Genomic DNA, 27831 nt, shown 5'->3' with positions numbered 1-27831 from the left:
TTTTGTGTACACATGTTGTTCATGTTGAATGGTTTCAGTTCTCCGATATTCCTTCGGATTGAATTTACTTTAAACCAGTTTATAATTTTTTCCTCCTTCTTGCTTTTGCACCAAAACTGAGGAGCCCGTGGGAGCACGGGGGGTGTATAGGCAGAAGGGGAGGGGCTTTACACTTTTAAGTGTAATACTTTGTGTGGCCTCCGGAGGCATAGCTATACACCCAATTGTCTGGGTCTCCCAATTGGAGCTAGAAGAAAAGGAATTTACGGTAAGTAAACAAAATTCCCTTCTTCTTTATCGTTTCTTTGGGAGACCCAGACCATGGGTGTTAAGCTTCTGCCTCCGGAGGACACACAAAGTACTACACTTAAAAATGTAGCTCCTCCCTCTGAGCTTATACACCCCCTTGTAGCCAGTCCTAGCCAGTTTATTGCTTTGTGTCAGGAGGCATACATCCACACATGCATTCTCATCTGATTTGTTTGACTTATGGAAAGATTTTGAAGAAAAGCGGGTCCATGTCTGGACTCCCGGCATGTCCCTTCTCACCCCACTGTGTCGGCGGTGTTGTTAAGGTTGATTTACAAGGCTGCAGCCTTACATGCCACGCTCCTTCACCATCCCTTCTGGGCTCTGGCTTGAAGTGGGAGCCAGCACAGTCTCCATGCCTGGCAGGAGTCCGGTCTCCATCCACAGCCCCTTGAGGATTCTGTTGGACCGGAGCACTCATCCCCATGGACATGGCCCTGCGTCTCAGCACTAAGTACCTGAGACGTTTATGTTGGGGGTCCCGGTTCTTTATTGTAAGGGGAGAGTATGCTGTATATGATTATTTTGACTTTTCCGGCGGGTTCTCTAGCTTTTGCCTGAGAACCGCGCCGATGGTGCCTGCTTGTCGGCCTCGCCGCTTAAATTTAGGCCCCGGCTTCGCCGGAGGCCTAGTTTCATTTTCCTGCCCTCGCATGTCACTCATGCAGAGGGACAGGTTCGGCTCCTCCCGGCGGCCGTTCTACACTGAAGAGGGACACTCCCCACTGCTGGGGCGTCCCTCCTTCCCTGCAGGTCTCTATAGCCCTCCAGTTCCCGCTCTTTTATAGGAACGCCCCCTAGTTTCTTAGGCAGAGTTCACTCTAGTGATGGGCAGTCCGGCTCTTTTTGATGAGCCGGCTCATTCGGCTCGGCTCACCAAAAAGAATCGGCTCTTTCGGCTCAAAAAACGGCTCTTTTTTTAAAAAAAACCTCTCTGCTACACCTTGTGATGATACAGAACCTCCCCTGTACATTGGGAACCTCATTCTACACCCTTGTATGTATCTAGTGAAGCAGTAAAAACTGTTTTTAGCATTATTGTTTCCGTTTCCTCAGATTGTCAGCTCTTCTGGACAGGGCCCTCGCTCCTCTTTTATGTGGTGTTTTTTGTACATGTCCTTTCTACATTAGTCAGTGCTCTGATATGTGTCGCTCCTACAAAAGATTATAATTCCTGAAAATAAAGGCGAGTTGCAATTACTGTGCTGCCTGTCACTATATGTGCAACACACACACACTGTACATACTGAACACAAAGGACACACATACACACACACATTGTACACACATACTGTACATACTGAACACAAAGGACACACATACATACACACATTGTACACACACACTGTACATACTGAACACAAAGGACACACATACATACACACATTGTACACACATACTGTACGCACACCAACATATGGAAGCATAGGATACTGAATAGCAAAATCAGTTTATTTCAACACAACCTGGAACAGAAATGTTTAAATGCTAACATAGCATGGGTCCACCTTCTGCTGGTGGTGCACAGCACTACAAATCCCAGCAAGGGGAACACAATATGGCAATGCAACACCAGTTACATACCAACTTTTTTAACAGTTAAGTGACAATAAATGTCATTGAGGTAGTATTGCACATAAAACAAATGTATAGAGGTTGTCCTGACTAACATTGATGGCCTGGCCGTACTATAGGTAATGAATGTGTGATGGCTGGAGGGCGGATTTGCGGTATCTAGCCGCTATCACTACATACAAGATGGAGCACCTTCATAACAGCAAATCTGGCCAACATTAAGAACAGCTGATCATCCGAGGTGTCGGGTGCGGCCCTACAGCAATCACACATTGATCAACTAAAGCAGAGGTGAGGAACTCCAGGTCTGGAGGGTTGCAGGTCATGTGTTCAGGATTTCCTTATGGTACTGTCACACTGGTGGAGGATCGCCTCTGAACATGCCTGTAGTCCAGAGGCGATCCTCCAGGCGAGGCAGGGAGCTATACTTTGTATGGCTCCCGTCATGTGTCAGAACACTATTGCTGCGTCACACGCGGCAATGTGTTCAGATCGCCTGCTCCTCATCGCCAGGTTTCCCAGCAGTGCTAGGCAACCTCCGAATTCAGGAGATGAGCGATGGCAGCGGGAAATTGCCCTGTCACACGAGGCGACACACTGGCGATGTCATTGTAACTTGACCATGCCTACTAAGTTGCAGCAACATCGCCAGTGATACCTCCCTGTCTGACGGTGTCTTTAGTATTGCACAGTTGATAATTGAATCATCTACACTGTGTGTGGCACTCAAGACCTGAAGTTTCCCATCTCTGAATTAAAGTAAGGGCCCTGTCACACATGTCAATGTGGTGGGCAACGTCGCTGATGACCGTGTGACCCCGCCCACCGCATCAACGTCACGGGTGAGATGTCATATGTGACGATCTCACCTGCGACTTCTCCTGCAATGTCGCTGTGTGATGCCATAGCATCACACCAGTGTCTCCAGGAGCTATAGTGCAGCTCCTGAAGTCGCTGGTGTGAAGGTGTCACATGCAGCGATGTCGCTAGATTGCAGTTGCGTGGTTTTCGGTCCGGACCGAAAACTTTGCGACTGCGACCAGCGATAAATTGTGGGGCGATTTTGCCGGGTCACACGTGGCGATGCACTCACGATATCGCTGCAGTGACATCGCTGTGGCGATATCGTGATACACATTAAGCTGCGGGGAAACCAGGAGAGGTAAGTACAGATTTATTTTTTAATGAGTATACGCTCGCCAGAGGATTATGGGGGAGGAGGGGGGTGCATTATAGTCTATGGCGAGTTGTGAGGCTGCATTATACTATATGGAAGGCTGTGAGACTGCATTATACTATATGGAGGGCTGTGAGGCAGTATTATACTATATGGAGGATAATGGGGGTGCATTATTATAATTGGATGACTATGTGGGACTATGGGATGCATTATAATATATAAATGACTATGAGGGTACATTGTGATATATGGAGGAATATGGGGATGCGTTATAATAATTGGATGACTATTGTGGTGGGAGGAGAACACCATATATACCAGGATAAGGGACATATATACACGGGGCCCATACATATGATCTGACCAACATGTGTGCGCGCGGAGTGTGACAGGTGGGGGAGTGCCCAGGTCTACATTTCACACTGTGGCTCACCAGACTCTAGTTACGCCACTGATAATTAGGAAGCGATACAAAAAAGAGTGTTTTATAGATGTGTGCAGATGTCAGATCTATTTACATCTAAAAATACCAGGATTTGTTAACAGAAATAGAAAAAAAGTCTTAACTGCGAGAATTGTGACACCACAACGCCACAGACACATGCATATAGAGGCTAATGAATATGTTGTATGTAGTCACCAAACTAGTAAAAAAATATCAATTGTGGTCACAAAAAAAAATAACACACAGACACACACACATACACAGACACACACACACACACACACACACACACACACACACACACACACACACACACACACACACACACACACACACAGCAGCTTCCACTAAACATTGAAGGAATGGAGACATGGCTTATTAGCAATGATTTTCTCTTTTTTATGCCAGAAAGAAAACCTTACAGGGTTAAATGAACATGTCAGGGGTCATTGTTCTGTGCACACACTGGACACTAAGTGCTGACTTCTATTACAAACTCTATACAATGATTGAAGCTGTATACACTTCTTTACATATGTTTGGTCTAAAATGCTATTACTTACCCAACAACTGGTCAGGTCTTTACTGTAGTGGTCCTGAACCCCGACTAATACCTAGAGAAGATGATCATTGTTATCAGCAAACAAGCTGAGCCCTCTCCTCCTACACATTACCATATGTGCCAGCCGAGGTCAGAAAACTTAACCCTAGCACATCATTCCCTGGTACTCAATTGTGCCCACTGAACTAAGGAAGAACCACTATGTGTGTATAGCTTTAAGTGTCAGCTCCTGCCCAGAGCTTGTGTTTACTTTACTCTTCACCTTATCTCCTGCTTCCCCCTGAAGCAGAGAAAAAAAAAAAAAAAAGCGGCTCTTTATGGCTCGTTCACTTTGATGAATCGGCTCATATCGTTCACTTCAAAGAGCCGGCTCAAAGAATCGGCTCGTTCGCGAACGACACATCACTAGTTCACTCTGCTCTGGGACATCCTGCATTCTGCATCTCTGCTGAGGTGCTGCGACTGGGGGACCGGGCTTCGGGATCTGGAGGGCACACAACACCGCGCTCAGCAGTCTGGTAAGCCACAGCCGGTCTCCAGTTGTGGACCTCTGTATATTCTCCCTGGGGTTCATTCTCTGCAAAGCCTCCAGCAGCATGTCTCACACAAGGAGCAAGGCTCCAAAGCTTTATGCTGCATGCACTGCATGTAAGCTCCTGCTGCCTGAGCCGAGCATTTATCCACACTGTGATGGTTGCTCTAACTTGGCGGTGCCACAGCCTGGAGTCTCACCCCCAGTGGTCTCAGGCTGCTGCTGCTGCACCTGTGACTGAACCCCCGGCCTGGGTAGAGTCCTTTTCTAGGTCCATATCCCAGTCATTTGCTGAGTCCATGGGACTTTTGTCCAGGACTTTGATGAATATGCATCAGCCCCCCTCACAGGGTGCCTCTAATATTCTTGACAGAGGATTCCTATCCTCTGACCTCCATCCATCGGAGCTCACGGAGGATTCATCATCTGATCCCAGACCCCGTCCTTCTAAGAGAAGGCGCAGGGTTTCCTCCCCCTCCCCATCCCACGGCTCTGTCTCAAGAGCTGACTCTCAAGATGAGGAGGATGCCCTCACTGGGGGCTCGGAGACTATGTATCCCTTCGATTTCTCTGAGGGTGACTCAGATCTTAGTGATTTGATTGCTTCTATTAATTCTGTGCTGGATCTCAATCCGCCAGTGTCAGAGGAGCAACCCTCTCTGGCAGAAAAACATCAGTTTACCTCGCCTAAGAGAGTGAAGAGTGTGTTCTTTAACCACTCCAGTTTTCAGACCGCTGTGACCAAACCCAGGGCCTGCCCTGACAAACGCTTTCCAAAGCGTGGTTCTGATGACCGGTTTCCATTTCCACCTGAGGTGGTCAAGGAATGGTCTCACTCCCCAAAGGTAGACCCCCCGGTGTCTAGGCTCTCAGCCCGGACCGTTGTGTCGGTGGCTGACGGCACCTCACTTAAGGATTCCACTGACCGTCAGATTGACCTTCTGGCCAAATCGGTGTATGAAGCAGCGGGGGCCGCGTTTTCCCCGACTTTTGCAGCAGTGTGGGCTCTCAAAGCCATCTCTGCTTCTCTAGAGGAGATGCATTCCCTCACCAAGGAATCTATGCCTGAGATGGTTACCTTAACTTCTCAGGCTTCAGCTTTTTCATCTTATGCCATGTCTGCCATGCTAGAGGCTGCTCACCGCACTGCGGTGGCTTCAGCTAATTCTCTTGTTATCCGCAGGATTTTGTGGCTTCGAGAGTGGAAGGCAGATGCTTCTTCCAAGAAGTTCCTTGCTGGGCTCTCTTTTGCTGGTTCACGGCTGTTTGGTGAACAGCTGGATGAAATCATTAAAGAAGCTACTGGCGGGAAGAGTACTTCCATGCCACAAACCAAGACCAGGAAACCCGCCCAGGGTAGGAATCAATCGAGGTTTCGTTCCTTTCGTTCCTCCAACTGGTCATCCTCTAAGCCTTCCGCCTCGTCCGCTAACTCAGCCAAGGATCAGAAATCCAACTGGCGCCCAAAAGCGCGTCCGCAGAAGACCGCAGGAGGTTCTGCCACTAAGGCTACTTTCACACATCCGGTTTGAGCTCTGCGGCTCAATCCGGCTGTGAAAACTATGCAACGGATGCGGCGAAAACACCGCATCCTTTGCATAAGTTTTTACATGCGGCCCGCCCGGTTTTTTTCGGTTGCGGCATGCTACTGAGCATGCGCAGTGGAAAAAAACGCATGCGGCGAGCGGATGCGTTTTTTTCCGCATCGCGCCGCATCCGGCCTCCATAGGTATGCATTGAAAAATGCGCCGCAGCGGCCGGATGCGGCGCGATGCGGTGTTTTTTGCCGGAGCAAAAAACGTTGCAGGGAACGTTCGATCCGGCCGCGGCATCGGCTAAATCTGCCGCATGCGGCAAAAACCGGACTGAACGCAAGCCCCTGCGGCACAATACGGCACTAATGTAAGTCTATGCAAAAAAAAAACGCAACCGGCGTTACAAAAGCCGGTTGCGGTTTTTCTGCAGAACGCCGTATTGTGCCGCAGAGCAAAAATCCGGATGTGTGAAAGTAGCCTAAGGCAGCTTCCTCATGACTCTCGGCCCGCTCCAGCCACGTCCTCAGTCGGTGGCAGGCTCTCCCACTTTGGCGACGCTTGGTTAAAGCAAGTCTCCGATCAGTGGGTGAGAGACATCATATCTCACGGCTACAGGATAGAATTCTCTTCCAGCCCGCCAAACAGATTTTTTCTCTCAACTCCCCCCTGCTCCAAGGCCACCGCCTTCTCGCAGGCCGTGGCGTCCTTGCAGGCAAACGGAGTGATTGTCCCAGTTCCCGCTCAGGAACGGTTCAGAGGTTTTTACTCAAATCTCTTCCTAGTTCCAAAAAAGGACGGTACCTTCCGGCCCATCCTGGATCTCAAGCTTCTCAACAAGCATGTCCGGGTGCGGCATTTTCGCATGGAGTCTCTGCGATCAGTCATTGCCTCTATGACCCAAGGGGATTTCCTGGCGTCCATCGACATCAGAGATGCCTATCTACATGTGCCAATCGCAGTGTCACATCAGCGTTGGTTACGTTTTGCGATAGGAGAGGATCATTTCCAATTCGTGGCTCTCCCCTTCGGGTTAGCCACGGCCCCTCGGCTATTCACCAAGGTCATGGCGGCAGTGATTGCGGTCCTGCACCTCCAGGGGTTAGCAGTGCTTCCTTATCTGGACGACCTTCTGGTCAAGGGTCCATCCAGCGCAGACTGTCAGCGGAGTGTTTCGCTCACTCTCGCCACCCTAGCCAAATTCGGGTGGATTGTCAATCTTCCCAAATCCACTCTGACTCCGACCCAGAGTCTCACATACCTAGGGATGCAGTTCCAGACTTTGCCGGCACTTGTGAAGTTGCCCTTAATCAAACAGCAGTCTCTCCGGCTAGCGGTGCGCTCTCTCCTGAGGCCCCGCCGTTATTCCCTCAGGCGCCTGATGCAGGTGCTGGGTCAAATGGTGGCCTCCATGGAGGCGGTTCCCTTTGCCCAGTTCCATCTGCGTCCTCTGCAGCTGGACATTCTCCGCTGTTGGGACAAGCGGCCTTCCTCCTTACAGAGGTTAGTGGCTCTGTCGCCACGGACCAAGAGCTCTCTTCAGTGGTGGCTTCGACCCCTCTCCCTGTCCCAAGGGCGCTCCTTCCTGACTCCGTCCTGGGTGATTCTCACCACGGATGCCAGCCTATTCGGCTGGGGAGCGGTACATCTCCACCACAGGGCACTTGGACTCCGTCCGAGTCAGCCCTTTCAATCAATGTGCTGGAAACCAGAGCTGTGCTTCTAGCTCTCCTAGCCTTTCACCACCTGTTGGCGAGCAGGCACATTCGAGTCCAGTCAGACAACGCGACAGCGGTTTCCTACATCAGTCACCAAGGCGGGACACGCAGCCGCCTGGCAATGTTGGAGGTCCAACGCATTCTTCAATGGGCGGAGGACTCCAAGTCCACCATATCCGCAGTCCACATCCCTGGCGTAGAAAACTGGGAGGCAGATTATCTCAGCCGACAATCCGTGGACGGTGGCGAGTGGTCCCTGCACCCGGCAGTGTTTCAGTCAATCTGCCGCAAGTGGGGCACTCCGGACGTGGACCTAATGGCATCCCATCACAACAACAAGGTTCCGGTTTACGTGGCTCGCTCCCACGATCCTCAGGCCTTCGCCGCGGACGCTCTGGTTCAAGACTGGTCCCAGTTTCGTCTGTCCTACGTGTTTCCCCCTCTAGCTCTCTTGCCCAGAGTCCTGCGCAAGATCAGAATGGAGGGTAGTCGAGTCATCCTCATTGCTCCGGACTGGCCCAGGCGAGCTTGGTATCCGGACCTGCTCCAACTGTCCGTGGAGATGCCGTGGCATCTTCCGGACCGTCCAGACCTGCTCTCGCAAGGTCCGTTTTTCCGCCCGAATTCTGCGGCACTCAAATTGACGGCGTGGCTCTTGAGTCCTGGATTTTGACGGCTTCTGGTATTCCTCCTGAAGTCATCTCCACTATTACTCGGGCCCGTAAGTCTTCCTCCGTCAAGATCTATCACAGGACTTGGAAAATTTTCCTGTCCTGGTGTCGCTCTTCCGGCCATTCTCCTTGGCCATTCTCGTTGCCGACCCTTCTGTCTTTTTTACAGTCCGGTCTGCAGCTAGGACTGTCCCTCAACTCTCTCAAGGGACATGTCTCAGCTCTATCAGTGCTGTTCCAGCGGCGTCTCGCCCGGCTGGCTCAGGTCCGCACCTTCATGCAAGGTGCGTCTCACATCATTCCGCCTTATCGGCGGCCCTTGGATCCCTGGGACCTTAACTTGGTCCTCACGGTATTGCAGAAACCCCCTTTCGAGCCCCTTAGAGAGGTTTCTTTGTATCGTCTTTCTCAAAAGGTGGCCTTTCTAGTTGCCATAACTTCTCTCAGGAGAGTCTCTGATTTGGCTGCGCTCTCCTCGGAGTCACCTTTTTTGGTTTTTCACCAAGACAAGGTAGTTCTCCGTCTGACCCCGGACTTTCTTCCTAAGGTGGTCTCTCCCTTCCACCTTAACCAGGATATTTCCTTGCCTTCCTTTTGTCCGGCCCCTGTTCATCGCTTTGAGAAAGCGTTGCATACTCTAGATCTGGTGCGTGCTCTCCGGATTTATGTGTCTCGCACCGCTGCACTTAGGCGGTGCACCTCTCTTTTTGTGCTAACCACAGGGCGGCGCAAGGGTCTCTCTGCTTCTAAGCCGACCTTGGCCCGTTGGATTAGATCGACCATTTCGGACGCCTACCAGAGTACTCAGGTGCCTCCCCCGCCGGGGATCAAAGCACACTCGACCAGAGCTGACGGTGCCTCTTGGGCTTTTAGGCACCAGGCTACGGCTCAACAAGTCTGTCAGGCTGCCACTTGGACTAGCCTGCATACCTTTTCGAAGCACTACCAAGTGCATGCTCATGCTTCGGCAGATGCGAGCTTGGGCAGACGCATCCTTCAGGCGGCTGTCGCCCACTTGTGAAGTTAGGCTCCGCCTACTTCTTAGTTTTTTCTGTTTATTCCCACCCAGGGACAGCTTTGGAACGTCCCATGGTCTGGGTCTCCCAAAGGAACGATAAAGAAAAAGAGAATTTCTTTATCGTTCCTATGGGAGACCCAGACATTGGGTGTATAGCTTCTGCCTCCGGAGTACACACAGAGTACTACACTAAAAAGTGTAGCTCCTCCCTCTGAGCATATACACCCCCTGGATAACAAGATCTAGCCAGTTTCATTGCTTTGTGTTCAGGAGGCACACATCCACACATGCATTCTCATCTGATTTTTCATTTTTGGAAAGTTTTTGAAGAAAAGCGGGTCCAATCCTGGACTCCCGGCATGTCCCTTCTCACCCCACTGTGTCGGCGGTGCTGTTAAGGTTGATTTACAAGGCTGGAGCCTTACATGCCGCGCTCCTTCACCATTTCTCGGGCTCTGGCTTGAAGTGGGAGCCAGCACGGTCCTCCTTGCTTTGCAGGAGATCGGTCTCCATCCGCAGCCCTTCAGGATCCTGCTGGACGGATGGAGTCCCAGGGACTTGGAACCCTGCGTCTCAGCAAGCTAAGTACCTGAGACGTTTATATTAGTGGGGTCCCGGTACTTTATTATGGTGGGAGAGTGTGCTGTGTAACTTTTGTGACATTTCCGGCCGGTTCTCTGGCTGTCGCCTGAGAACCGCGCCGATGGTGCCTGCGCGCCGGCCGCATCGCTCAAATTTAGGCCCCGGCTTCGCCGGAGGCCTACTTTCGATTTCACTGCCCTCGCATGTCACTCATGCAGAGGGACAGTGCGGCACCGCCCAGCGGCCGTTCAGCACAGGGGAGGGACACTCCTCCCTGAGTTCATCTCCCCTCCCCTGTAAATCTCCTTGGCCCTCCAGGTCCCTCTCTCAGAGCAGGTCCCGCCCCCTCTCCTCGCTCCGGCGCCATTTTCTCAGCGTTTTTTCTCTGGATCAGCGCTGGCTGCAGCATCCCTGCTAAGCTGCTTGGGGGTCCGGGCTATTGGATCTGGAGGGCACAGAAAAGGGCTGGTAAGCCACAACCTCCGGTTGTGGACCTTCTTATATACTCTCTGGGGGTCATTCTGGCTCAGAGCCCCCACTTCAGCAGCATGTCTCACGAGGAGCAAGGCTGCAAGGCTGTACTCAATATGCACTGCATGTAAGCTCATACTGCCTGAACCGAGCACATATCCACATTGTGACGCCTGCTCTAACCTGACAATGCCTCAGCCTGAAATCACACCCACAGTGGTCCCTCCGGCTGCTCCTGCTCCTGTGGCTGAACCCCCGGCTTGGGTAGAATCCTTCTCCAGGTCTATCTCCCAGTCTTTTGCCGACTCCATGGGACAGCTGTCCCGGACTTTGCTGAACATGCATCAGCCCCCTTCACAGGGCGCCTCTGCTGCTAGGGCTCTCTCAGGACCGGAGCTCACAGAGGACTCCTCATCTGGTCCCAGACCCCGTCCTCCTAAAAAGAGACGCAGGGTTCCCTCTCCTTCCTCGTCCCGCGGCTCTGATTCACGAGCTGACTCGCAGGACGAGGAGGATGCCTTTACTGGGGGCTCGGACGCTACCTCCATGTGCCCCATTGATCTGTCTGAAAGTGACGCAGATGTTAGTGATTTGATTGCGTCCATTAATTCTGTACTGGACCTCAATCCGCCAGTATCAGAGGAGCAACCCTCTCTGGCAGAAAAGCACCAGTTTACCTCGCCTAAGAGGACAAAGAGTGTGTTTTTTAACCACTCCAGTTTTCAGGCCACTGTGACCAAGCCCAGGGCCTGTCCTGACAAACGCTTCCCAAAGCGTGGTTCTGATGACCGTTTTCCCTTTCCACCTGAGGTGGTCAAGGAGTGGGCTCATTCACCAAAGGTAGACCCTCCGGTGTCCAGAATCTCAGCCTGGACCGTGGTATCAGTGGCTGATGGAACCTCTCTTAAGGATTCCACTGACCGCCAGGTTGACCTTCTGGCCAAATCTGTATATGAGGCGGCAGGGGCCTCGTTCTCCCTATCTTTTGCAGCAGTGTGGGCTCTCAAAGCCATCTCTGCTTCTCTAGAGGAGATGCATTCCCTCACGAGGGAATCTATGCCCGAAATGGTTGTCTTAACTTCCCAAGCTTCAGCTTTTTCATCCTATGCCATGTCTGCCATGCTGGAAGCTTCTCACCGCACTGCGGTGGCTTCGGCTAATTCCCTCGCTATCCGCAGGATCTTGTGGCTTCGAGAGTGGAAGGCAGATTCTTCTTCAAAGAAGTACCTTGCTGGGCTCCCTTTTGCTGGATCCAGGCTATTCGGTGAACAACTGGGTGAAATTATTAAGGAGGCTACTGGCGGGAAGAGTACTTCCATGCCACAAACTAGAACCAGGAAACCTGCCCAGGGTAGGAACCAGTCGAGGTTTCGTTCCTTTCGTTCCTGCAACTGGTCATCCTCTAAGCCCTCGGCCTCGTCCACTAACTCAGCCAAGGACCAAGAATCCAACTGGCGCACAAAGGCGCGTCCACAGACGTCCGCAGGAGCTGCTGCCACTAAGGCAGCCTCCTCTTGACTATCTGGCCGCGCCAGCAACGTCCTTAGTCGGTGGCAGGCTCTCCCACTTTGGCGACGTGTGGTTTCAACACGTCTCCGATCAGTGGGTGCGGGATATCATCTCCCACGGCTACAGGATAGAATTCTCTTCCAGCCCGCCAAACAGATTTTTTCTGTCAACTCCCCCCTGCTCCAAGGCTGCCGCCTTCTCTCAGGCCGTGGCATCCTTGCAAGCCAACGGAGTAATTGTACCGGTTCCCGCCCGGGAACGGTTCTGAGATTTCTACTCAAATCTCTTCCCAGTCCCCGAAAAGGACGGTGCCTTCCGACCTGGATCTCAAGTTTCTCAACCAGCAGTTCAGGTGCGGCATTTCGCATGGAGTCTCTGCGATCAGTCATTGCCTCAATGACCCAAGGAGATTTCCTGGCATCCATCGACATCAGAGATGCCTATCTGCATATGCCAATTGCAGTTCCACACCAGCGTTGGCTACGTTTTGCAATCGGGGAGGAACATTTCCAATCGTGGCTCTTCCCTTGGGGTTAGCCACGACCCCTCGAGTATTCTCAAGGCCATGGCAGCAGTGGTTGCGGTTCTGCACCTCCAGGGGTTGGCAGTGATCCCGTTTTCCTGGACGGCCTTTCTAGTCAAGGCTTCATCAAGTGCAGACTGTCAGCGGAGCACCTCGCTCACTCTCGCCACTCTAGCCAATTCAGGTGGCTTGTCTTTCTGTCCAAGTCCACTCTGACTCCGCTCACGTACCCAGGGATGTAATTCGAGACTCTGCCGGCACTTGTGAAGCTGCCCTTAGTCAAACAGCAGTCCCTCCTCTGGCGGTGCGCTCTTTGCTGAGGCTCCGCCGTCATTCCTTTAGGCACCTAATGCAGGTGTTTAGTAAGATGGTGGCGTCAATACAAGCGGTTCCCTTGCCCAGTTCCTTCTGCGTCCTCTGCAGCTGGACATTTTCCGCTGTTGGAACTAGCGGACTTTGGCTCTGTCGCCACAGACCAGGGGCTCCTTTCTGTGATGGCTTCGGCCCCTCTCTCTTCAGAGACGCTCCTTCCTGGCTCCGTCCTGGGTGATCCTCACCACGGATGCCAGTCTATCCGGCTGGGGAGCAGGATATCTCCACCACGGAGCGCAGGGCTCTTGGACTTCGGCCGAATCAGCCCTCTCGATCAATGTGCTGGAAATCAGAGCTGTGCTTCTAGCTCTCTTAGCCTTTCACCTCCTGTTGGCGGCCAAGCACATTCGAGTCCACTCAGGCAACGCGACAGCGGTTGCCTACATCAACCACCAGGGCGGGACACTCAGCCGCCTGGCAAGATTGGAGGTTCAACGAATCCTTCCGTGGACGGAGGACTCCAAGTCCTCCATATCCGCAGTCCACATCCCAGACGTGGAAACCTGGGAGGCAGATTATCTCAGCCGTCAAACCGTGGACAGAGGCGAGTGGGCTCTGCATCCGGCAGTGTTTCGGTCAATCTGCCGCAAGTGGGGCTCTCCGGACGTGGATCTTTGCTCCCACGATCCTCAGGCTTTTGCAGCAGACGCGCTGGTTCAATATTGGTCCCAGTTTTGTCTGTCTTACGTGTTTCCCCCTCTAGCTCTTGCCCAGAGTCCTGCGCAGGATCAGAATGGAGGGCCGTCGGGTCATTCTCATTGCTCCAGACTGACCCAGGCGAGCTTGGTACCCTGGCCTGCTCCGTCTGTCCGTAGAGGTGCCGTGACATCTCCCGGACCGTCCAGACCTTCTTTCTCAAGGTCCGTCTTTCCGCCAGAATTCTGCGGCTCTCAGATTGACGGCGTGGCTCTTGAGTCCTGGATCTTGACGACTTCTGGTATTCCTCTTGAAGTCATCTCCATTGTGACTCGGGCTCGGAAGTATTCCTTGGCCAAAATCTTTCACAGGACCTGAAAAATTTTCCTGTCCTGGTGTCGCTCTTCCGGCCATGCTTCTTGGCCGTTTTTCCTTGCCGACCCTCCTGTCCCTTCTACAGGCCGGTCTGCAGCTAGGACTATCCCTCAATTCCCTCAAGGGACAGGTCTCGGCTCTGTCAGTGTTGTTCCAGCGGCGTATCGCCCGGCTGGCTCAGGTGTGCTCCTTCATGCAGGGCGCATCTCACATCTCTCCGCCTTACCGGCGGCCCTTGGAGCCCTGGGACCTTAATCCGGTCCTCACGGCTTCTAGAAACCCCCCTTTGAGCTCTTAGGGCGGTTTCTTTGTCTTGTCTTTCACAGAAAGTGGTTTTTCTAGTGGCCATAACTTCTCTCGGGAGAGTCTCTGATTTGGCTGCACTCTCTTCGGAGTCGCCTTTTTCTTTTGTTTTTTTATCAAAACAAGGTGGTTCTCTGTCCGACTCTGGACTTTCTCCCTAAGGTGGTCTCTCCTTCCACCTTAACCGGGACATTTCCCTACCTTCCTTTTGGTCGGCTCCTGTTCATCGCTTTGAAAAGGCGTTGCATTCTCTGGATCTGGTGCGGGCGCTCCGGATCTATGTGTTTCGCACCGCTGCTCTTAGGCGGTGCACCTCTCCTCTGTGCTGACCACTGGTCGGCGTAAGGGCCTCTCTGCTTCTAAGCCGACCCTACCTCGTTGGATTGGGTCGGTCTTTTCCGATGCCTACCAGTGTACTCATGTGCCTCCCCCGCCGGGGATCAAGGCACACTTGACCAGAGCTGTCGGTGCCTCTTGGGCTTTCAGGCACCAGGCTACGGCTCAGCAGGTCTGTCAGGCTGCCACTTGGTGCAGTCTGCATACTTTTTCGAAGCACTACCAAGTGCATGCTCATGCTTCGGCAGATGCGAGCTTGGGCAGACGCATCCTTCAGGCTGCTGTCGGCCATTTGTGAAGTTAGGTTTTGCCTACTTCTCAGTTTTCTGTTTATTCCCACCCATGGACTGCTTTGAGACGTCCCATGGTCGAAGATCAGGACCCAGAGGTAGGTAGCTGGGTAACAGTTAGAAGAAGAGGTAGGGGGAAAAGTGTCAGGGAGCCTAGTCCTGACCTGGCACAACCTAGTAAATATGCCTGTTTGGCTGATATTAGGAATGAAGGGCCTGGACTAGGGTCACTACAGCAGGACGTTGCTCCTAGCAACCAGGAAAACAACTGCTGTAGGAAGGAGGGAAATAGGAGTGCAGCAAAGCCCAGACAGATGTTGGTGGTAGGGGACTCTATAATTAGGCGGACAGACAGGGTCATCTGTCGCCGAGACCGTGAATGCCGAACAGTGTGTTGTCTGCCGGGTGCTCGGGTTCGGCATATTGTGGATCGGATAGACAGATTGCTGGGTGGGGCTGGGGAAAACCCAGCGGTCATGGTGCACATTGGTACTAATGACAAAGTTAGAGGCAGGTGGAAGGTCCTTAAAAATGATTACAGGGAACTAGGAGAGAAGCTGAAGTCCAGGACCTCCAAGGTGGTGTTTTCAGAAATACTACCGGTGCCACGAGCGTCACTAGAAAGACAGCGGGAGCTTAGGGAGATAAATATGTGGCTTAGAAATTGGTGCAGGAAGGAAGGGTTCGGGTTCATGGAGAACTGGGCCGACTTCTCAGTCGGCTACAGGCTCTACGGTAGGGACGGGCTGCACCTCAATGGGGAAGGTGCAGCTGTGCTGGGGGAGAAAATGGTCAGACGGATGGAGGAGCTTTTAATCTAGGATCGGGGGGGAGGGAGGGTAGTGGAGCAAATAAGGGGATAGATAGAGCAGATAGAGACAGGGAGACGGTAGGGGTCAATGAAGGATTAGGGGGGGATGGGACATACAAGGAACGTAGGGAGGCTAGGAGTAATAAAGGTGTTAATAGGATTAAATGTCTACTGGCAAATGCAAGAAGTCTTGCAAACAAAATGAATGAATTGGAGACTCTTATGTCAACCATGGATTATGATGTGGTGGGCATTACGGAAACCTGGCTGGATGAAAGCCATGACTGGGTGACAAACATACAGGGTTATAGTACATTTAGGAAGGACAGGAAAGGCCAAAAAGGTGGTGGGGTGTGTATATTTATCAAATCTAACCTAAAACCTGTGTTGTATGATGACATTGAGGGGAACAGCAACAATGTAGAGTCAGTATGGGTAAATGTACATGGGGAGGGGAATAATGGAAAAATGCTAATTGGAGTTTGCTATAAGCCTCCTAACATACCTGAACAAATAGAGGGTGAAATGCTGGAACAAATTGAAAAGGCAGCTAATAATAATAATCGGGTTCTTATTATGGGGGATTTCAACTATCCAGACATTCAGTGGGACATAGAATCTTCTGGTTCTGCTAAAAGCTGTAAGTTCTTATCTACCATTCAAGACCATTTCCTCTCTCAGATGGTAGATGAACCGACCAGGGGAGATAATTTGCTAGATCTGGTCCTGTCAAATAGACCGGATACAATTTCAAATCTACAGGTCCGGGAGCACTTGGGCACCAGCGATCATAATATGGTAAGCTTTGACATAATATTCAATAGAACATTTCAAAGGGGGAATGCTAAAACCTGGAATTTTAGGAAAGCTGATTTCAACAAATTAAGGGAAGAGCTTAAATGTGTAGATTGGGACAGAGTCATGGTAACTGGGGATACCGAACATAAATGGGGTAAGTTTAAGGATATACTGCTAGAGTCCTGTAAAAAACGTATACCCTCTGGTAATAAAATGTCCAGGAATAAAAAGAAACCACTATGGATAAATAAGACTGTACAAAGTATAATAAAACAAAAACAAAGGGCGTTTAACATCTTAAAGGCTGAGAATACAGAAATAGCATTGCAGGAGTATAAAGATATCAATAGGCAATGCAAAAAAGAAATCAAACAAGCAAAACTAGCTACTGAAACAAAAATCGCCAATGACATTAAAATAAATCCCAAAATCTTTTATAAATACATTAATGCCAAAAGGAAAACAAAGGATAGTATCGGACCCTTAAAATATAATAACAAGTTAGTTATAGAGGACAAACAAAAAACTGAGATATTAAATAGGCATTTCTCATCTGTATTCACCAAGGAACTGACTGTACCAGGGATCATTCAACAAGTGAAAAATCAAAGTCCACCACCCGATATAATTTATTTAACACAAGATGAAGTACGCCTACGTCTGAGTAAATTAAACATTGACAAATCCCCAGGGCCAGATGGCATTCATCCACGAATATTGAGGGAATTGAGCTCCGTAATCGACAGACCGCTGTATCTCATCTTTTTAGACTCACTTGTAACAGGGTTGGTGCCTCAGGATTGGAGGATTGCTGATGTGGTACCGATATTTAAGAAAGGTAAGAGGGTAGATCCAGGCAACTACCGTCCAGTAAGCCTGACATCAGTAGTATGCAAAGTTTTTGAGGGCATTTTAAGGGATGACATGCAAAAATATATTGCAGAAAATAATATGATAACTGACAAACAGCATGGATTCATGAAAGATAAGTCGTGTCTAACCAACCTGTTGGGGTTCTATGAGGGGGTAAGTGCAAACCTGGATATTGGTAATGCAGCTGATGTGATTTATTTGGACTTTGCAAAGGCATTTGATACTGTACCACATAATAGCCTTATACTAAAGCTCCAGAAGCAAGGACTAGGGGACACAATATGCAACTGGGTAAGGAATTGGCTAAAAGATAGGAAACAAAGAGTAGTCATAAATGCTACATTCTCTAAATGGGCTATAGTCAGCAGTGGGGTGCCGCAGGGATCTGTGCTAGGACCAATTCTTTTTACTCTCTATATTAATGACCTTGTGGATGGGATTGATAGTACAGTGTCAGTCTTTGCCGATGACACCAAACTATGTAGGATATTAAAAACTGACCTGGATAGTACAATATTACAAAAAGATCTGGATAAGATGTCAGAATGGGCAGATACTTGGCAAATGAGATTTAATGTTGATAAATGTAAAGTAATGCACCTAGGACGGAGTAATCCTATAGCTGCGTATACATTAAATGGAAGTAAACTCGGGACTACAGAACAGGAGAAGGACTTGGGTATTCTCATTACAAATAAGCTGAGCAGCAGCACTCAATGTCAGGCAGCAGCTGCTAAAGCAAACAAGATTCTAGGGTGTATAAAAAGAGAGATTAGATCCCGTGATCCCAACGTATTGTTACCCATCTATAAATCACTTGTAAGGCCACATCTGGAATACGGGATCCAGTTTTGGGCTCCACATTTTAAAAAGGACATTCAGAAGTTAGAGTCAGTTCAAAGGCGGGCAACTAGACTATTACAAGGAATGGAAGGCCTCCCATATGATGACAGGTTGAAAAAGTTAGATATGTTTAGCTTAGAAAAAAGACGTCTCAGAGGAGATCTCATGTATATGTATAAATACATGTGTGGTCAATATAAAGGACTGGCACATAACTTATTTCTTCCGAAAACAATACTAAGGACCAGGGGGCACTCACTGCGAGTGGAAGAAAAGCGATTCCGACACCTAAATAGGAAAGGGTTCTTTACAGTTAGAGCGGTCAGACTGTGGAATGCCCTACCACAAGAGGTAGTAATGGCAGATACTATAACAGCTTTTAAAAAAGGGCTGGATGATTTCCTCAGTACACAAAACATTGTTGGTTATAAATGACTTAGTGACTAAATGTACAACTGGTGGAGGAAGGTTGAACTAGATGGACCTAGGTCTTTTTTCAACCTAAGTAACTATGTAACTATGGTCTGGGTCTCCCATAAGGAACGATGAAGAAAAAGAGAATTTTGTTTACTTACCGTAAATTCTTTTTCTTATTGTTCCGACATGGGAGACCCAGCACCCTCCCTTTGCCTGTTGGCAGTTTTCTTGTTCCGTGTGTTTTCACCGGCTGTTATTGTAGACAGAGGCTCCGGTTGTTCCGGGTTTTGCTCTGTTTTTACTTGTGGGTGGATGTCCTCCTTCAGCTTTTGCACTAAACTGGCTGTATTTGGTGATCCAGGGGGTGTATATGCTAGGAGGGAGGAGCTACACTTTTTAGTGTAGTACTTTGTGTGTCCTCCGGAGGCAGAAGCTATACACCCATGGTCTGGGTCTCCCATGTCGGAACTATAAGAAAAAGAATTTACGGTAAGTAAACAAAATTCTCTTTTTTTCCTATTTTTCTTAATTTTTCCCCTTTTCCCAATGAATCATTGGGAAAAGGGGAGAAGGCCCATGGACCCTTTATAAAATGTAGAAAGCTGCGTTACTTGTATGTGGAGTGATGGGCAGGGGGAGGGGTGTTTATTTTATATGCTGCAATGTCATAGAAGATGTTATGAACATTTAATAATGAAGGCACCATTATGAAATCTGCAGTCACAATGTGATTATTTTCTGGTGCCAGACTATCAGAAGCTGGATTAAATGAGATCCATTGTATGTTAACAGTGAGACGTGTCCTTTTCTGCTTCCAGATTGATGGTCCCACAGCCCCTCAGAGCCGCCTCGTTGCGCTGCTCATGGCTTTTGTGTGCTCATTGCCAAAAAATGTGAGTCCACAGTAACAGGTGAAACCTGAGTAAAGCAGATGATTGTTGTTTTTTTTATTCTTAATCTGCAGCTGGGAGACAAGGGTTTTTCAAAACTTGAAAAGCCTTATAACCCTAGAACACAGGCCTCGCAGGCCTGCTAGGTTACTTATTTTCTATTGTAGATTTCTATGGTTGTACGTTCTAGGGTTAAAAAGGTATCCCTTCCTTCCTTCCTTCCTTCCTTCCTTCCTTCCTTCCTTCCTCCCTTCCTCCCTTCCTCCCTTCCTCCCTTCCTCCCTTCCTCCCTTCCTCCCTTCCTCCCTTCCTCCCTTCCTCCCTTCCTTCCTCCCTTCCTCCCTCCCTTCCTTCCTCCCTTCCTCCCTTCCTCCCTTCCTCCCTCCCTTCCTCCCTTCCTCCCTTCCTCCCTTCCTCCCTTCCTCCCTTCCTCCCTTCCTTTCTCCCTTCCTTTCTCCCTTCCTCCCTTCCTTTCTCCCTTCCTTTCTCCCTTCCTCCCTTCCTTTCTCCCTTCCCTTTTTTCCTCCCTTCCCTCCTTCCCCTCCCTTTTTTCCTCCCTTCCCTTCCTCCCTCCCTCCCTTCCTCCCTCCCTTCCTCCCTTCCTCCCTCCCTTCCTCCCTCCCTTCCTCCCTCCCTTCCTCCCTCCCTTCCTCCCTCCCTTCCTCCCACCCTTCCTCCCTTCCTCCCTCCCTTCCTCCCTCCCTTCCTCCCTTCCCTTCCTTCCTCCCTTCCCTTCCTTCCTCCCTTCCCTTCCTTCCTCCCTCCCTTACCTTCCTCCCTCCCTTCCTCCCTCCCTTCCTCCCTTCCCTTCCTTCCTCCCTCCCTTCCCTTCCTTCCTCCCTTACCTTCCTCCCTCCCTTACCTTCCTTCCTCCCTTACCTTCCTTCCTCCCTTACCTTCCTTCCTCCCTTACCTTCCTTCCTCCCTTACCTTCCTTCCTCCCTTACCTTCCTTCCTCCCTTACCTTCCTTCCTCCCTTCCCTTCCCTTCCTCCCTTCCCCCCCCCTTTCTGTAACTCCCATAGAAATGAGTTACAGAAGCCTAGCTCACGATTGCCCTTGCGATGCTGGAGCCTGTGAGTCCTCTGAGCCTTCTAGCATTGCAGTGGGAGCAGCGGTGAATATTGTACATGATGCGTCAGAATCACCGCTGTTGCTTTGTCAGATTTGCAGACACCCCAGATCTAGCAGGACGCAGTGATATATACGATGTTCTGGAGAATGCGATAATCTACACTTTTATCCTGCAGTTATTTGACACCATTATTTAGCTCGTATTTGCTTATGTAAAATCTTATTCAGATCTCCCCTTGTTACCTGCAGGTGGAGATCCCACGTCTGAGCCGCCTGCTGCAGGATCTGCTGTCCCTCAGCCTGTCGGGTTGCTGTGCGTTCGCTTTTACATCTGCTGCTAAATGCTTTGCTGGCCTAATAAACAAATGCCCCCCAGGTCAGTGATTGCGCTGCTTCATCTTCGGCTTCTGTACTATAAGATGCTGGATTAAAGGACTGAACTATATCCGTTCTGTTTATGGGATCACAATCAGATTCTCCCTTGCTGTAAATTGCTGATCAATGCTTCATAAAATGATGGGATACGTTGCTAACATTGAACAAAAAGATTTGCAGGACTGTGGCCGCCAGCGCAGAGCCGTGCAAACGTGCATTTCTGGCACCTTTTCTGATTGGTTGGCTCAGATGGATATCTTTGCTGCAGTGCGATGCATACATGATGTTGCGCTGTGCACAGCACAGGTCTGTTTATGCTGTGGGCCGCACATGCGCAGTGGACAGGGGATTTCTAGAAGTCCTATCCACTGTGCTTGTACTGTACTATGCAACGTTTTGGACGCAGCTGAAGTATGCTGCGTCCAAAATGCTGTGAGCACTGATCAGGGCACGTACCCGAAGAGTCCAGTGTCCCTTCAGCTCACAGGGACAGGGTGGGCCTTTTACACTGCTCATTAACCCTCAATGCAGGACACAACAAACGAGCACTTGTAATAGCTGTGCACTCCGAGGAGGTGGCGATATTAAAAGGGGACCCTCCCTCTCAGAGGATTAATAAAGTGTTTTGTTTTATTTTTGTTTTTTGGTTTTGTTTTTTTTTTAACTGAGACAACCCTTTTAACTAGTTGATGGGGTCAGATCATTAGTTTAGAAGGTAAAATAGCATGCCGGTGCAAAATGTTTAATTTGTGGATTTTCTACTTTAGGGGAGCAGCTCGATAAAATACTTCAGAGTGCGTCGGAAAAGGTGGAGTCGGGGCTGGAGGACGAAAGCAGAAGAACTCCAGCAGTGACGCTCCTGGCTTGGGTGAGGCTGAAGACCAGCGCTGCTCTGACTGTTGAGACATTCAGCCATTGCTTACACTGGCGTTCATATACATTTTCCTAGAGCTACTACTTGCCAACGTATTGATTGATGGGAGCCCCACCGATCCCAGGAAAGGGGGTCTCAATTGAGTGGAGGCTGCGCATAGTCCTCTCTGCTCCATTCATTCTTTATAGAACTGTCAGAAATCAAAGTCCTTGGCTGTCTCTGCATATACCATAGACAATGAATGGGGCGGAGATGAGCTTTGTTGACCTCCACTCAGCCCCAATCTCAGGATCTGTGAGGGACTCTGTGGTTGGATGCTTACCAATTAGTAAGTTATTTCCTATTTAGTCTATAACTTAGATATTTGGCACAACCCATGTTAGGGGTAAGAATTGAGTAACCTAAAATACTTAATTCAGCCAGTTTATAAACTCTGGTATATAGTTTAGTTGATGTAGCCTACCACAAGGCTTTTGTTTTTTTACTAGCACACACACATATATATATATATATATATATATATATATATATATATATATATATATATATATATATATATATATATATATATTGTAACTTAAATATGTCTGCTGCATCCTGTCCAACGCCCAACTAATGAATACCATATGGAAGACAGATGGAGTTTGGACTGACCAATCCAGCAGAGACTATGCAAATTCCTATACGTCCTGAGCCCGACCTGCGATACTTGATTATACTATATTTTTGTCTACACCCTTTACTTCCTAGTCCTATAAAGGCTTTGTCTGGAAATAAAGAATTGAGTTGTTTGCGCCAGTTGTGAGAGAGAGAGTCGTAATTGATCTAATCAATTAATATGTTCCTCGTGTGCACACACGACATTCTAGATAATTTGAAATCGGCAATTAGACCTTAAGAGACCCTTTGTAGTCTCATCTCAACACCTAACTTCTTCACGACATCCGCTATACATATACGGCGCATGTCGGAATTAGGTGTAAGGAACTGGCTCATGGGGTGAGCTTGCCCCATACTCTGCAGGTAATGGTGGTGTATTACAGCTAGGACCTACCGCTAACAATTGCGGTTGGATCTCAGGTCGCCCATGTGTTGCAGCCGGGGGTCTGCTGAAGATAGCAGGCATAGCAGTGCTCCTCTGAAACCTGCCTGTGGCCGGGCTCCAAAGGAGAATCTGATTTTCACTATATACAGCTGTATATAGCACAAGCGAACACAGGTTATATTAAAAACGGTCTTATTTATACAATAGGTCATTTTCTGATTGTCGCAGCCCTTAAATGAATTGTGAGAAGACCCCCGTACAGACCCTGTAACCGATGACTGATCTTGTTTTTTTCCAGGTAACAAAATCTTTGATACTACGGTACCATCCCATGAACGGGCAACTTACTAATAAGGTAAATAAGGCGCAGATACCCTCCTATAATCCTGCTTTATAATCGGCTTTAGGCCATTTTTGAAACCACTCCTAGGACGATCATGTGCCGGGTCTCCTCCTAAACTAGAAATGACAGGTCTTCTGTTCTCTACTGGGGGATTTACCACTTCGTCCTTTACCTTAAATCTGTGCATATCGATTGTTTTCTCTATGCCCATAAGAGCTGCATTCATTATAACAGGAAAACCTGAAAATACTTTTTGGCCCAATTCACCATTTGTGGTGTTTTTGTTTTTTTTTTTTTTTTTTTTGTTTCTTTTTTGTGAGTCACAAATTCTTCAAAGTGGCGCACATGATTCATGAATTTTACACAAAGAAAAAATTCTTTTTGCTTTTTTTTTAAATATTTTTGTTGAGTTTTAATGGCACAAGAAAAGGTTTCACCACTTCTGAGAAAACAATCTTATAATTATTAAAATATTGACTCGTCTAAGGGCAGAGATGGACGTTCTCTGCCAAGATTAAAGAGGGGATCTTAATAAAACAGTATACGATCTCTAAACAGATGGAAGGGGGCAGACCCCAACTCATTGAGTCCATAGGGCCTTGTATTTACCAATTTTATGTCACTTGAATGAATTGATGAATATCTTTCTCCATTTGAAGAAAAGCCAGTTGTCTTTGTCTACAGATTCTGCTTTGGTAGGTTGAAGTTCCCGAATCCAATGTTGTGCAGTACGCTTTTGAGACCTATATAACATACCTGTTGCTGCTCAGTAAAAAGACTGATGGCACTTTCCTAACACGCAAGTGTGAATAGGTGCATACTGAACATGATATAGCAAATAAAGACAGTTACACTCTGAAATGTTAAGATTTGTTAACAATACATATAGGAATATGAATGTCAAGGGAGAAATTTAGGTAAGACTGCTAATGGAGTCTTTGTTCAGGGCAAATCCAGAGGACAGGGCCAAATTAGCTATCTGTACAGATATATTAAATAACTCAGACAATGATCACGAGACGTGTTCACTGTTTGAGCCAGTTTAGGCAACTGACTCGTGTAATGAATAGATCAGATATTAGTATAACATTTCAACCTTCAAACATAACGTATTTTTCGGACCATAAGACGCACTTTTTCTTTGTCGCTCCTAATTGGGAGACCCAGACAATTGGGGTGTATAGCTATGCCTCCGGAGGCCACACAAAGTATTACACTAAAAGTTGAAAAGCCCCTCCCCTTCAGCCTATACACCCCCCGTACTGCTACGGGCTCATCAGTTTTTATGCTTTGTGCGAAGGAGGTCAGACATCCACGCATAGCTCCACAGCTTAGTCAGCAGCAGCTGCTGACTATCTCGGATGGAAGAAAAGAGGGCCCATAACAGGGCCCCCAGCATGCTCCCTTCTCACCCCACTCTTGTCGGCGGTGTTGTTAAGGTTGAGGTATCCATTGCGGGTACGGAGGCTGGAGCCCACATGCTGCTTTCCTTCCCCATCCCTCAATTAGGGCTCTGGGTGAAGTGGGATCCCATCGGTCTCCAGGCACAGGAGACCGTGCTCCATCCACAGCTCCTGAGGACCCTGCTGGATAGGAGCCGAGTATCGTTCAGGGACATGGCCCTGCTACTTGGAGGTACTCTGTGTCCCCGTGGGGACCGCGCACAGCAACACTCCAGCATTGCTGGGTGTGCTAGTGCACCGGGGACAGCAGCGCTGGCTGCATTTGTGCCACTATACACTTCAGCGTCGCTGAGTGTATTTGTGTAGGGGGACTGCCACGCTGACCGCCGCTGCCATGGTTATCACTGCGGCGCGGCTGGGACTGTTAGTGCGCCGGGGACTTCCGCGCCGACCGCGCTTATACGGCGGCCGCGCTTATAACTATAGTCACTCTGCACAGTGGGGCACCAGTTCCCGCACTTTTCTGGGTCACGCCCACGGCTCCCTCCTCTCCCCAGGACGCTGGCAGCCATTCCTCTCAGCTCTGCTAACGCTGGAGAGGAGAGACAAGCTCAAAGAGACCCAGGCAGGAATTCTGGTGCCCACACAAACGCTTTGCGCAGGCGGTAAGCAGCACCTGTGGTGCTGGCCCCACTAGTGCAGAAGTGTATTTATAGTTTATATGATTATAGTCTATACTTTACACTGTAGGGTGCACTGTTGATTTGTGGCTATTTACCCTCCTGTATTGCTCAGAGGAGACAACAGCATGTCGTCCACAAATAGCAAGGGTGCCATGGCACAGACTTACTATGCTGCCTGTGCAGCATGTACGGCTATACTGCCGGCAGGTTCCACTGACCCTCATTGTGTGCAATGCTCGGCCCCTGTGGCACTTTCTCAGCCGGAGCCTCTGCTAGGGGTGGCCCAGGGAGAACCACCTGTTAACACTGTCCAGGTGACAGGGACGGAGTTTGCAGTTTTTACTGAAAGACTTTCTGAGACTATGGCTAAGATATTAGAAGCCTTGCAGTCCAGGCCGGCATCTCAAGCCAGGGGCACTGTGGTATCATTGTCCCCTGGTTCCCCTTAGTTGGAACAGCAATGTCTTCCCGGGGTGTCTCATGGATCCCAGGGTGAGGTCTCTGACACGGACCGCAGCCCCAGACCGACTAAGCGAGCTCGCTATGAATTCCCCTCGACATCATCACAATGTTCAGGGTCTCAGCGGGAGGACTCTCTGTATGATGAAGCGGAGGTAGCTGATCAGGATTCTGATCCTGAAGCCGCTCTCAACCTTGATACTCCTGATGGGGACGCCATAGTGAATGATCTTATTGCGTCCATCAATGAAATGTTGAATATTTCTCCCTCAGCTCCTCCAGTGGAGGAGTCAGCTTCTCAGCAGGAGAAATTCCGTTTCAGTTTTCCCAAGCGTACAAAGAGTATGTTTCTGGACCACTCTGACTTCAGAGAGGCAGTCCAGAAACACCGAGCTTATCCAGATAAGCGTTTTTCCAAGCGCCTTAAGGATACACGTTACCCTTTTCCCCCTGACGTGGTCAAGGGCTGGACTCAGTGTCCCAAGGTGGATCCTCCAATCTCCAGACTGGCGGCTAGATCCATAGTTGCAGTGGAAGATGGAGCTTCACTCAAGAATGCCACTGACAGACAGATGGAGCTCTGGTTGAAATCCATCTATGAAGCTATCGGCGCGTCTTTTGCTCCAGCATTCGCAGCCGTATGGGCACTCCAAGCTATCTCAGCTGGTCAGGCGCAAATTGACGCACTCACGTACGTCTGCGCCGCAGGTGGCGTCCATAACCTCTTAAACGTCGGCATTTGCGTCCTACGCTATTAATGCTGTCCTGGACTCTGCGACCCGTACGGCGGTTGCAGCCGCCAATTCGGTGGTAATACGCAGGGCCTTGTGGCTGCGGGAATGGAAGGCAGATTCGGCTTCCAAAAAGTGCTTAACTGGATTGCCAGTTTCTGGCGACCGTTTGTTTGGTGAGAGATTGGATGAAATCATCAAACAATCCAAGGGAAAGGAAACATCCTTACCCCAGGCCAAACCAAAAACACCCCAACAGAGGAGGGGACAGTCGAGGTTTCGGTCCTTTCGGGGTGCGGGCAGGTCACAATTCTCCTCGTCCAAAAGGCCTCAGAAGGATCAGAGGAACGCCGACGCATGGCGGTCTAAATCAACGCCCTAAAAAGACCGCCGGAGGTGCCGCTACCAAGGCGGCTTCCTCATGACTTACGGCCTCCTCACACCGCATCCTCGGTCGGTGGCAGGCTCTCCCGCTTTTGCGACACCTGGCTGCCACAAGTAAAAGACCGTTGGGTGAGAGACATTTTGTCTCACGGTTACAGGATAGAGTTCAGCTCTCGTCCTCCGACTCGATTCTTCAGAACATCTCCGCCTCCCGAGCGAGCCGAGGCTCTTCTGCAGGCGGTGGGCATTCTGAAGGCAGAAGGAGTGGTGGTCCCGGTTCCTCTTCAGCAACAGGGTCACGGTTTCTACTCCCTGTTTGTGGTTCCAAAGAAGGACGGGTCTTTCCATCCTGTTTTGGACCTAAAACTGCTCAACAAACACGTAAGGACCAGGCGGTTCCGGATGGAATCCCTCCGCTCCGTCATCGCCTCAATGTCCCAAGGAGATTTCCTAGCATCGATCGATATCAAGGATGCTTATCTCCACGTACCAATTGCTCCAGAGCATCAGCGCTTCTTGCGCTTCGCCATAGGAGACGAACACCTTCAGTTCGCGGCACTGCCGTTCGGCCTGGCGACAGCCCCAAGGGTTTTCACCAAGGTCATGGCTACAGTAGTTGCGGTCCTCCACTCTCAGGGTCACTCAGTGATACCTTACTTAGACGATCTGCTGGTCAAGGCACCCTCTCAAGAGGCATGCCAACACAGCCTCAACGTTACTCTGGAGATTCTCCAGAGTTTCGGGTGGATCATCAATTTTCCAAAGCTGACACCGGTCCAATCACTGACATATCTTGGCATGGAGTTTCATACTCTTCCAGCGATAGTGAAGCTTCCGCTGGACAAACAGCGTTCACTACACACAGGGGTACAATCTCTCCTTCAAGGTCG

General features: G+C 49.6%; 1 protein-coding gene across 2 annotated transcripts in view; it reads left to right on the top strand.

The window, feature by feature from the left end:
- Positions 1-27831, top strand: part of MMS19 (MMS19 cytosolic iron-sulfur assembly component) — a 209237-nt gene that overhangs the window by 109769 nt on the left and 71637 nt on the right. For both annotated transcript variants that reach the window (XM_075348390.1, XM_075348389.1), the window contains exons 22-25: positions 19500-19574; positions 20894-21020; positions 21787-21887; positions 23237-23293. In XM_075348390.1, coding sequence (XP_075204505.1) covers positions 19500-19574; positions 20894-21020; positions 21787-21887; positions 23237-23293 — 360 coding nt within the window. The remainder of the gene's footprint in view (positions 1-19499; positions 19575-20893; positions 21021-21786; positions 21888-23236; positions 23294-27831) is intronic.

Source organism: Anomaloglossus baeobatrachus, chromosome 5, assembly GCF_048569485.1.
Source record: "Anomaloglossus baeobatrachus isolate aAnoBae1 chromosome 5, aAnoBae1.hap1, whole genome shotgun sequence".
Classification (NCBI taxonomy): Eukaryota; Metazoa; Chordata; class Amphibia; order Anura; family Aromobatidae; genus Anomaloglossus; species Anomaloglossus baeobatrachus.
This window is presented reverse-complemented; position numbering and strand designations above follow the sequence as displayed.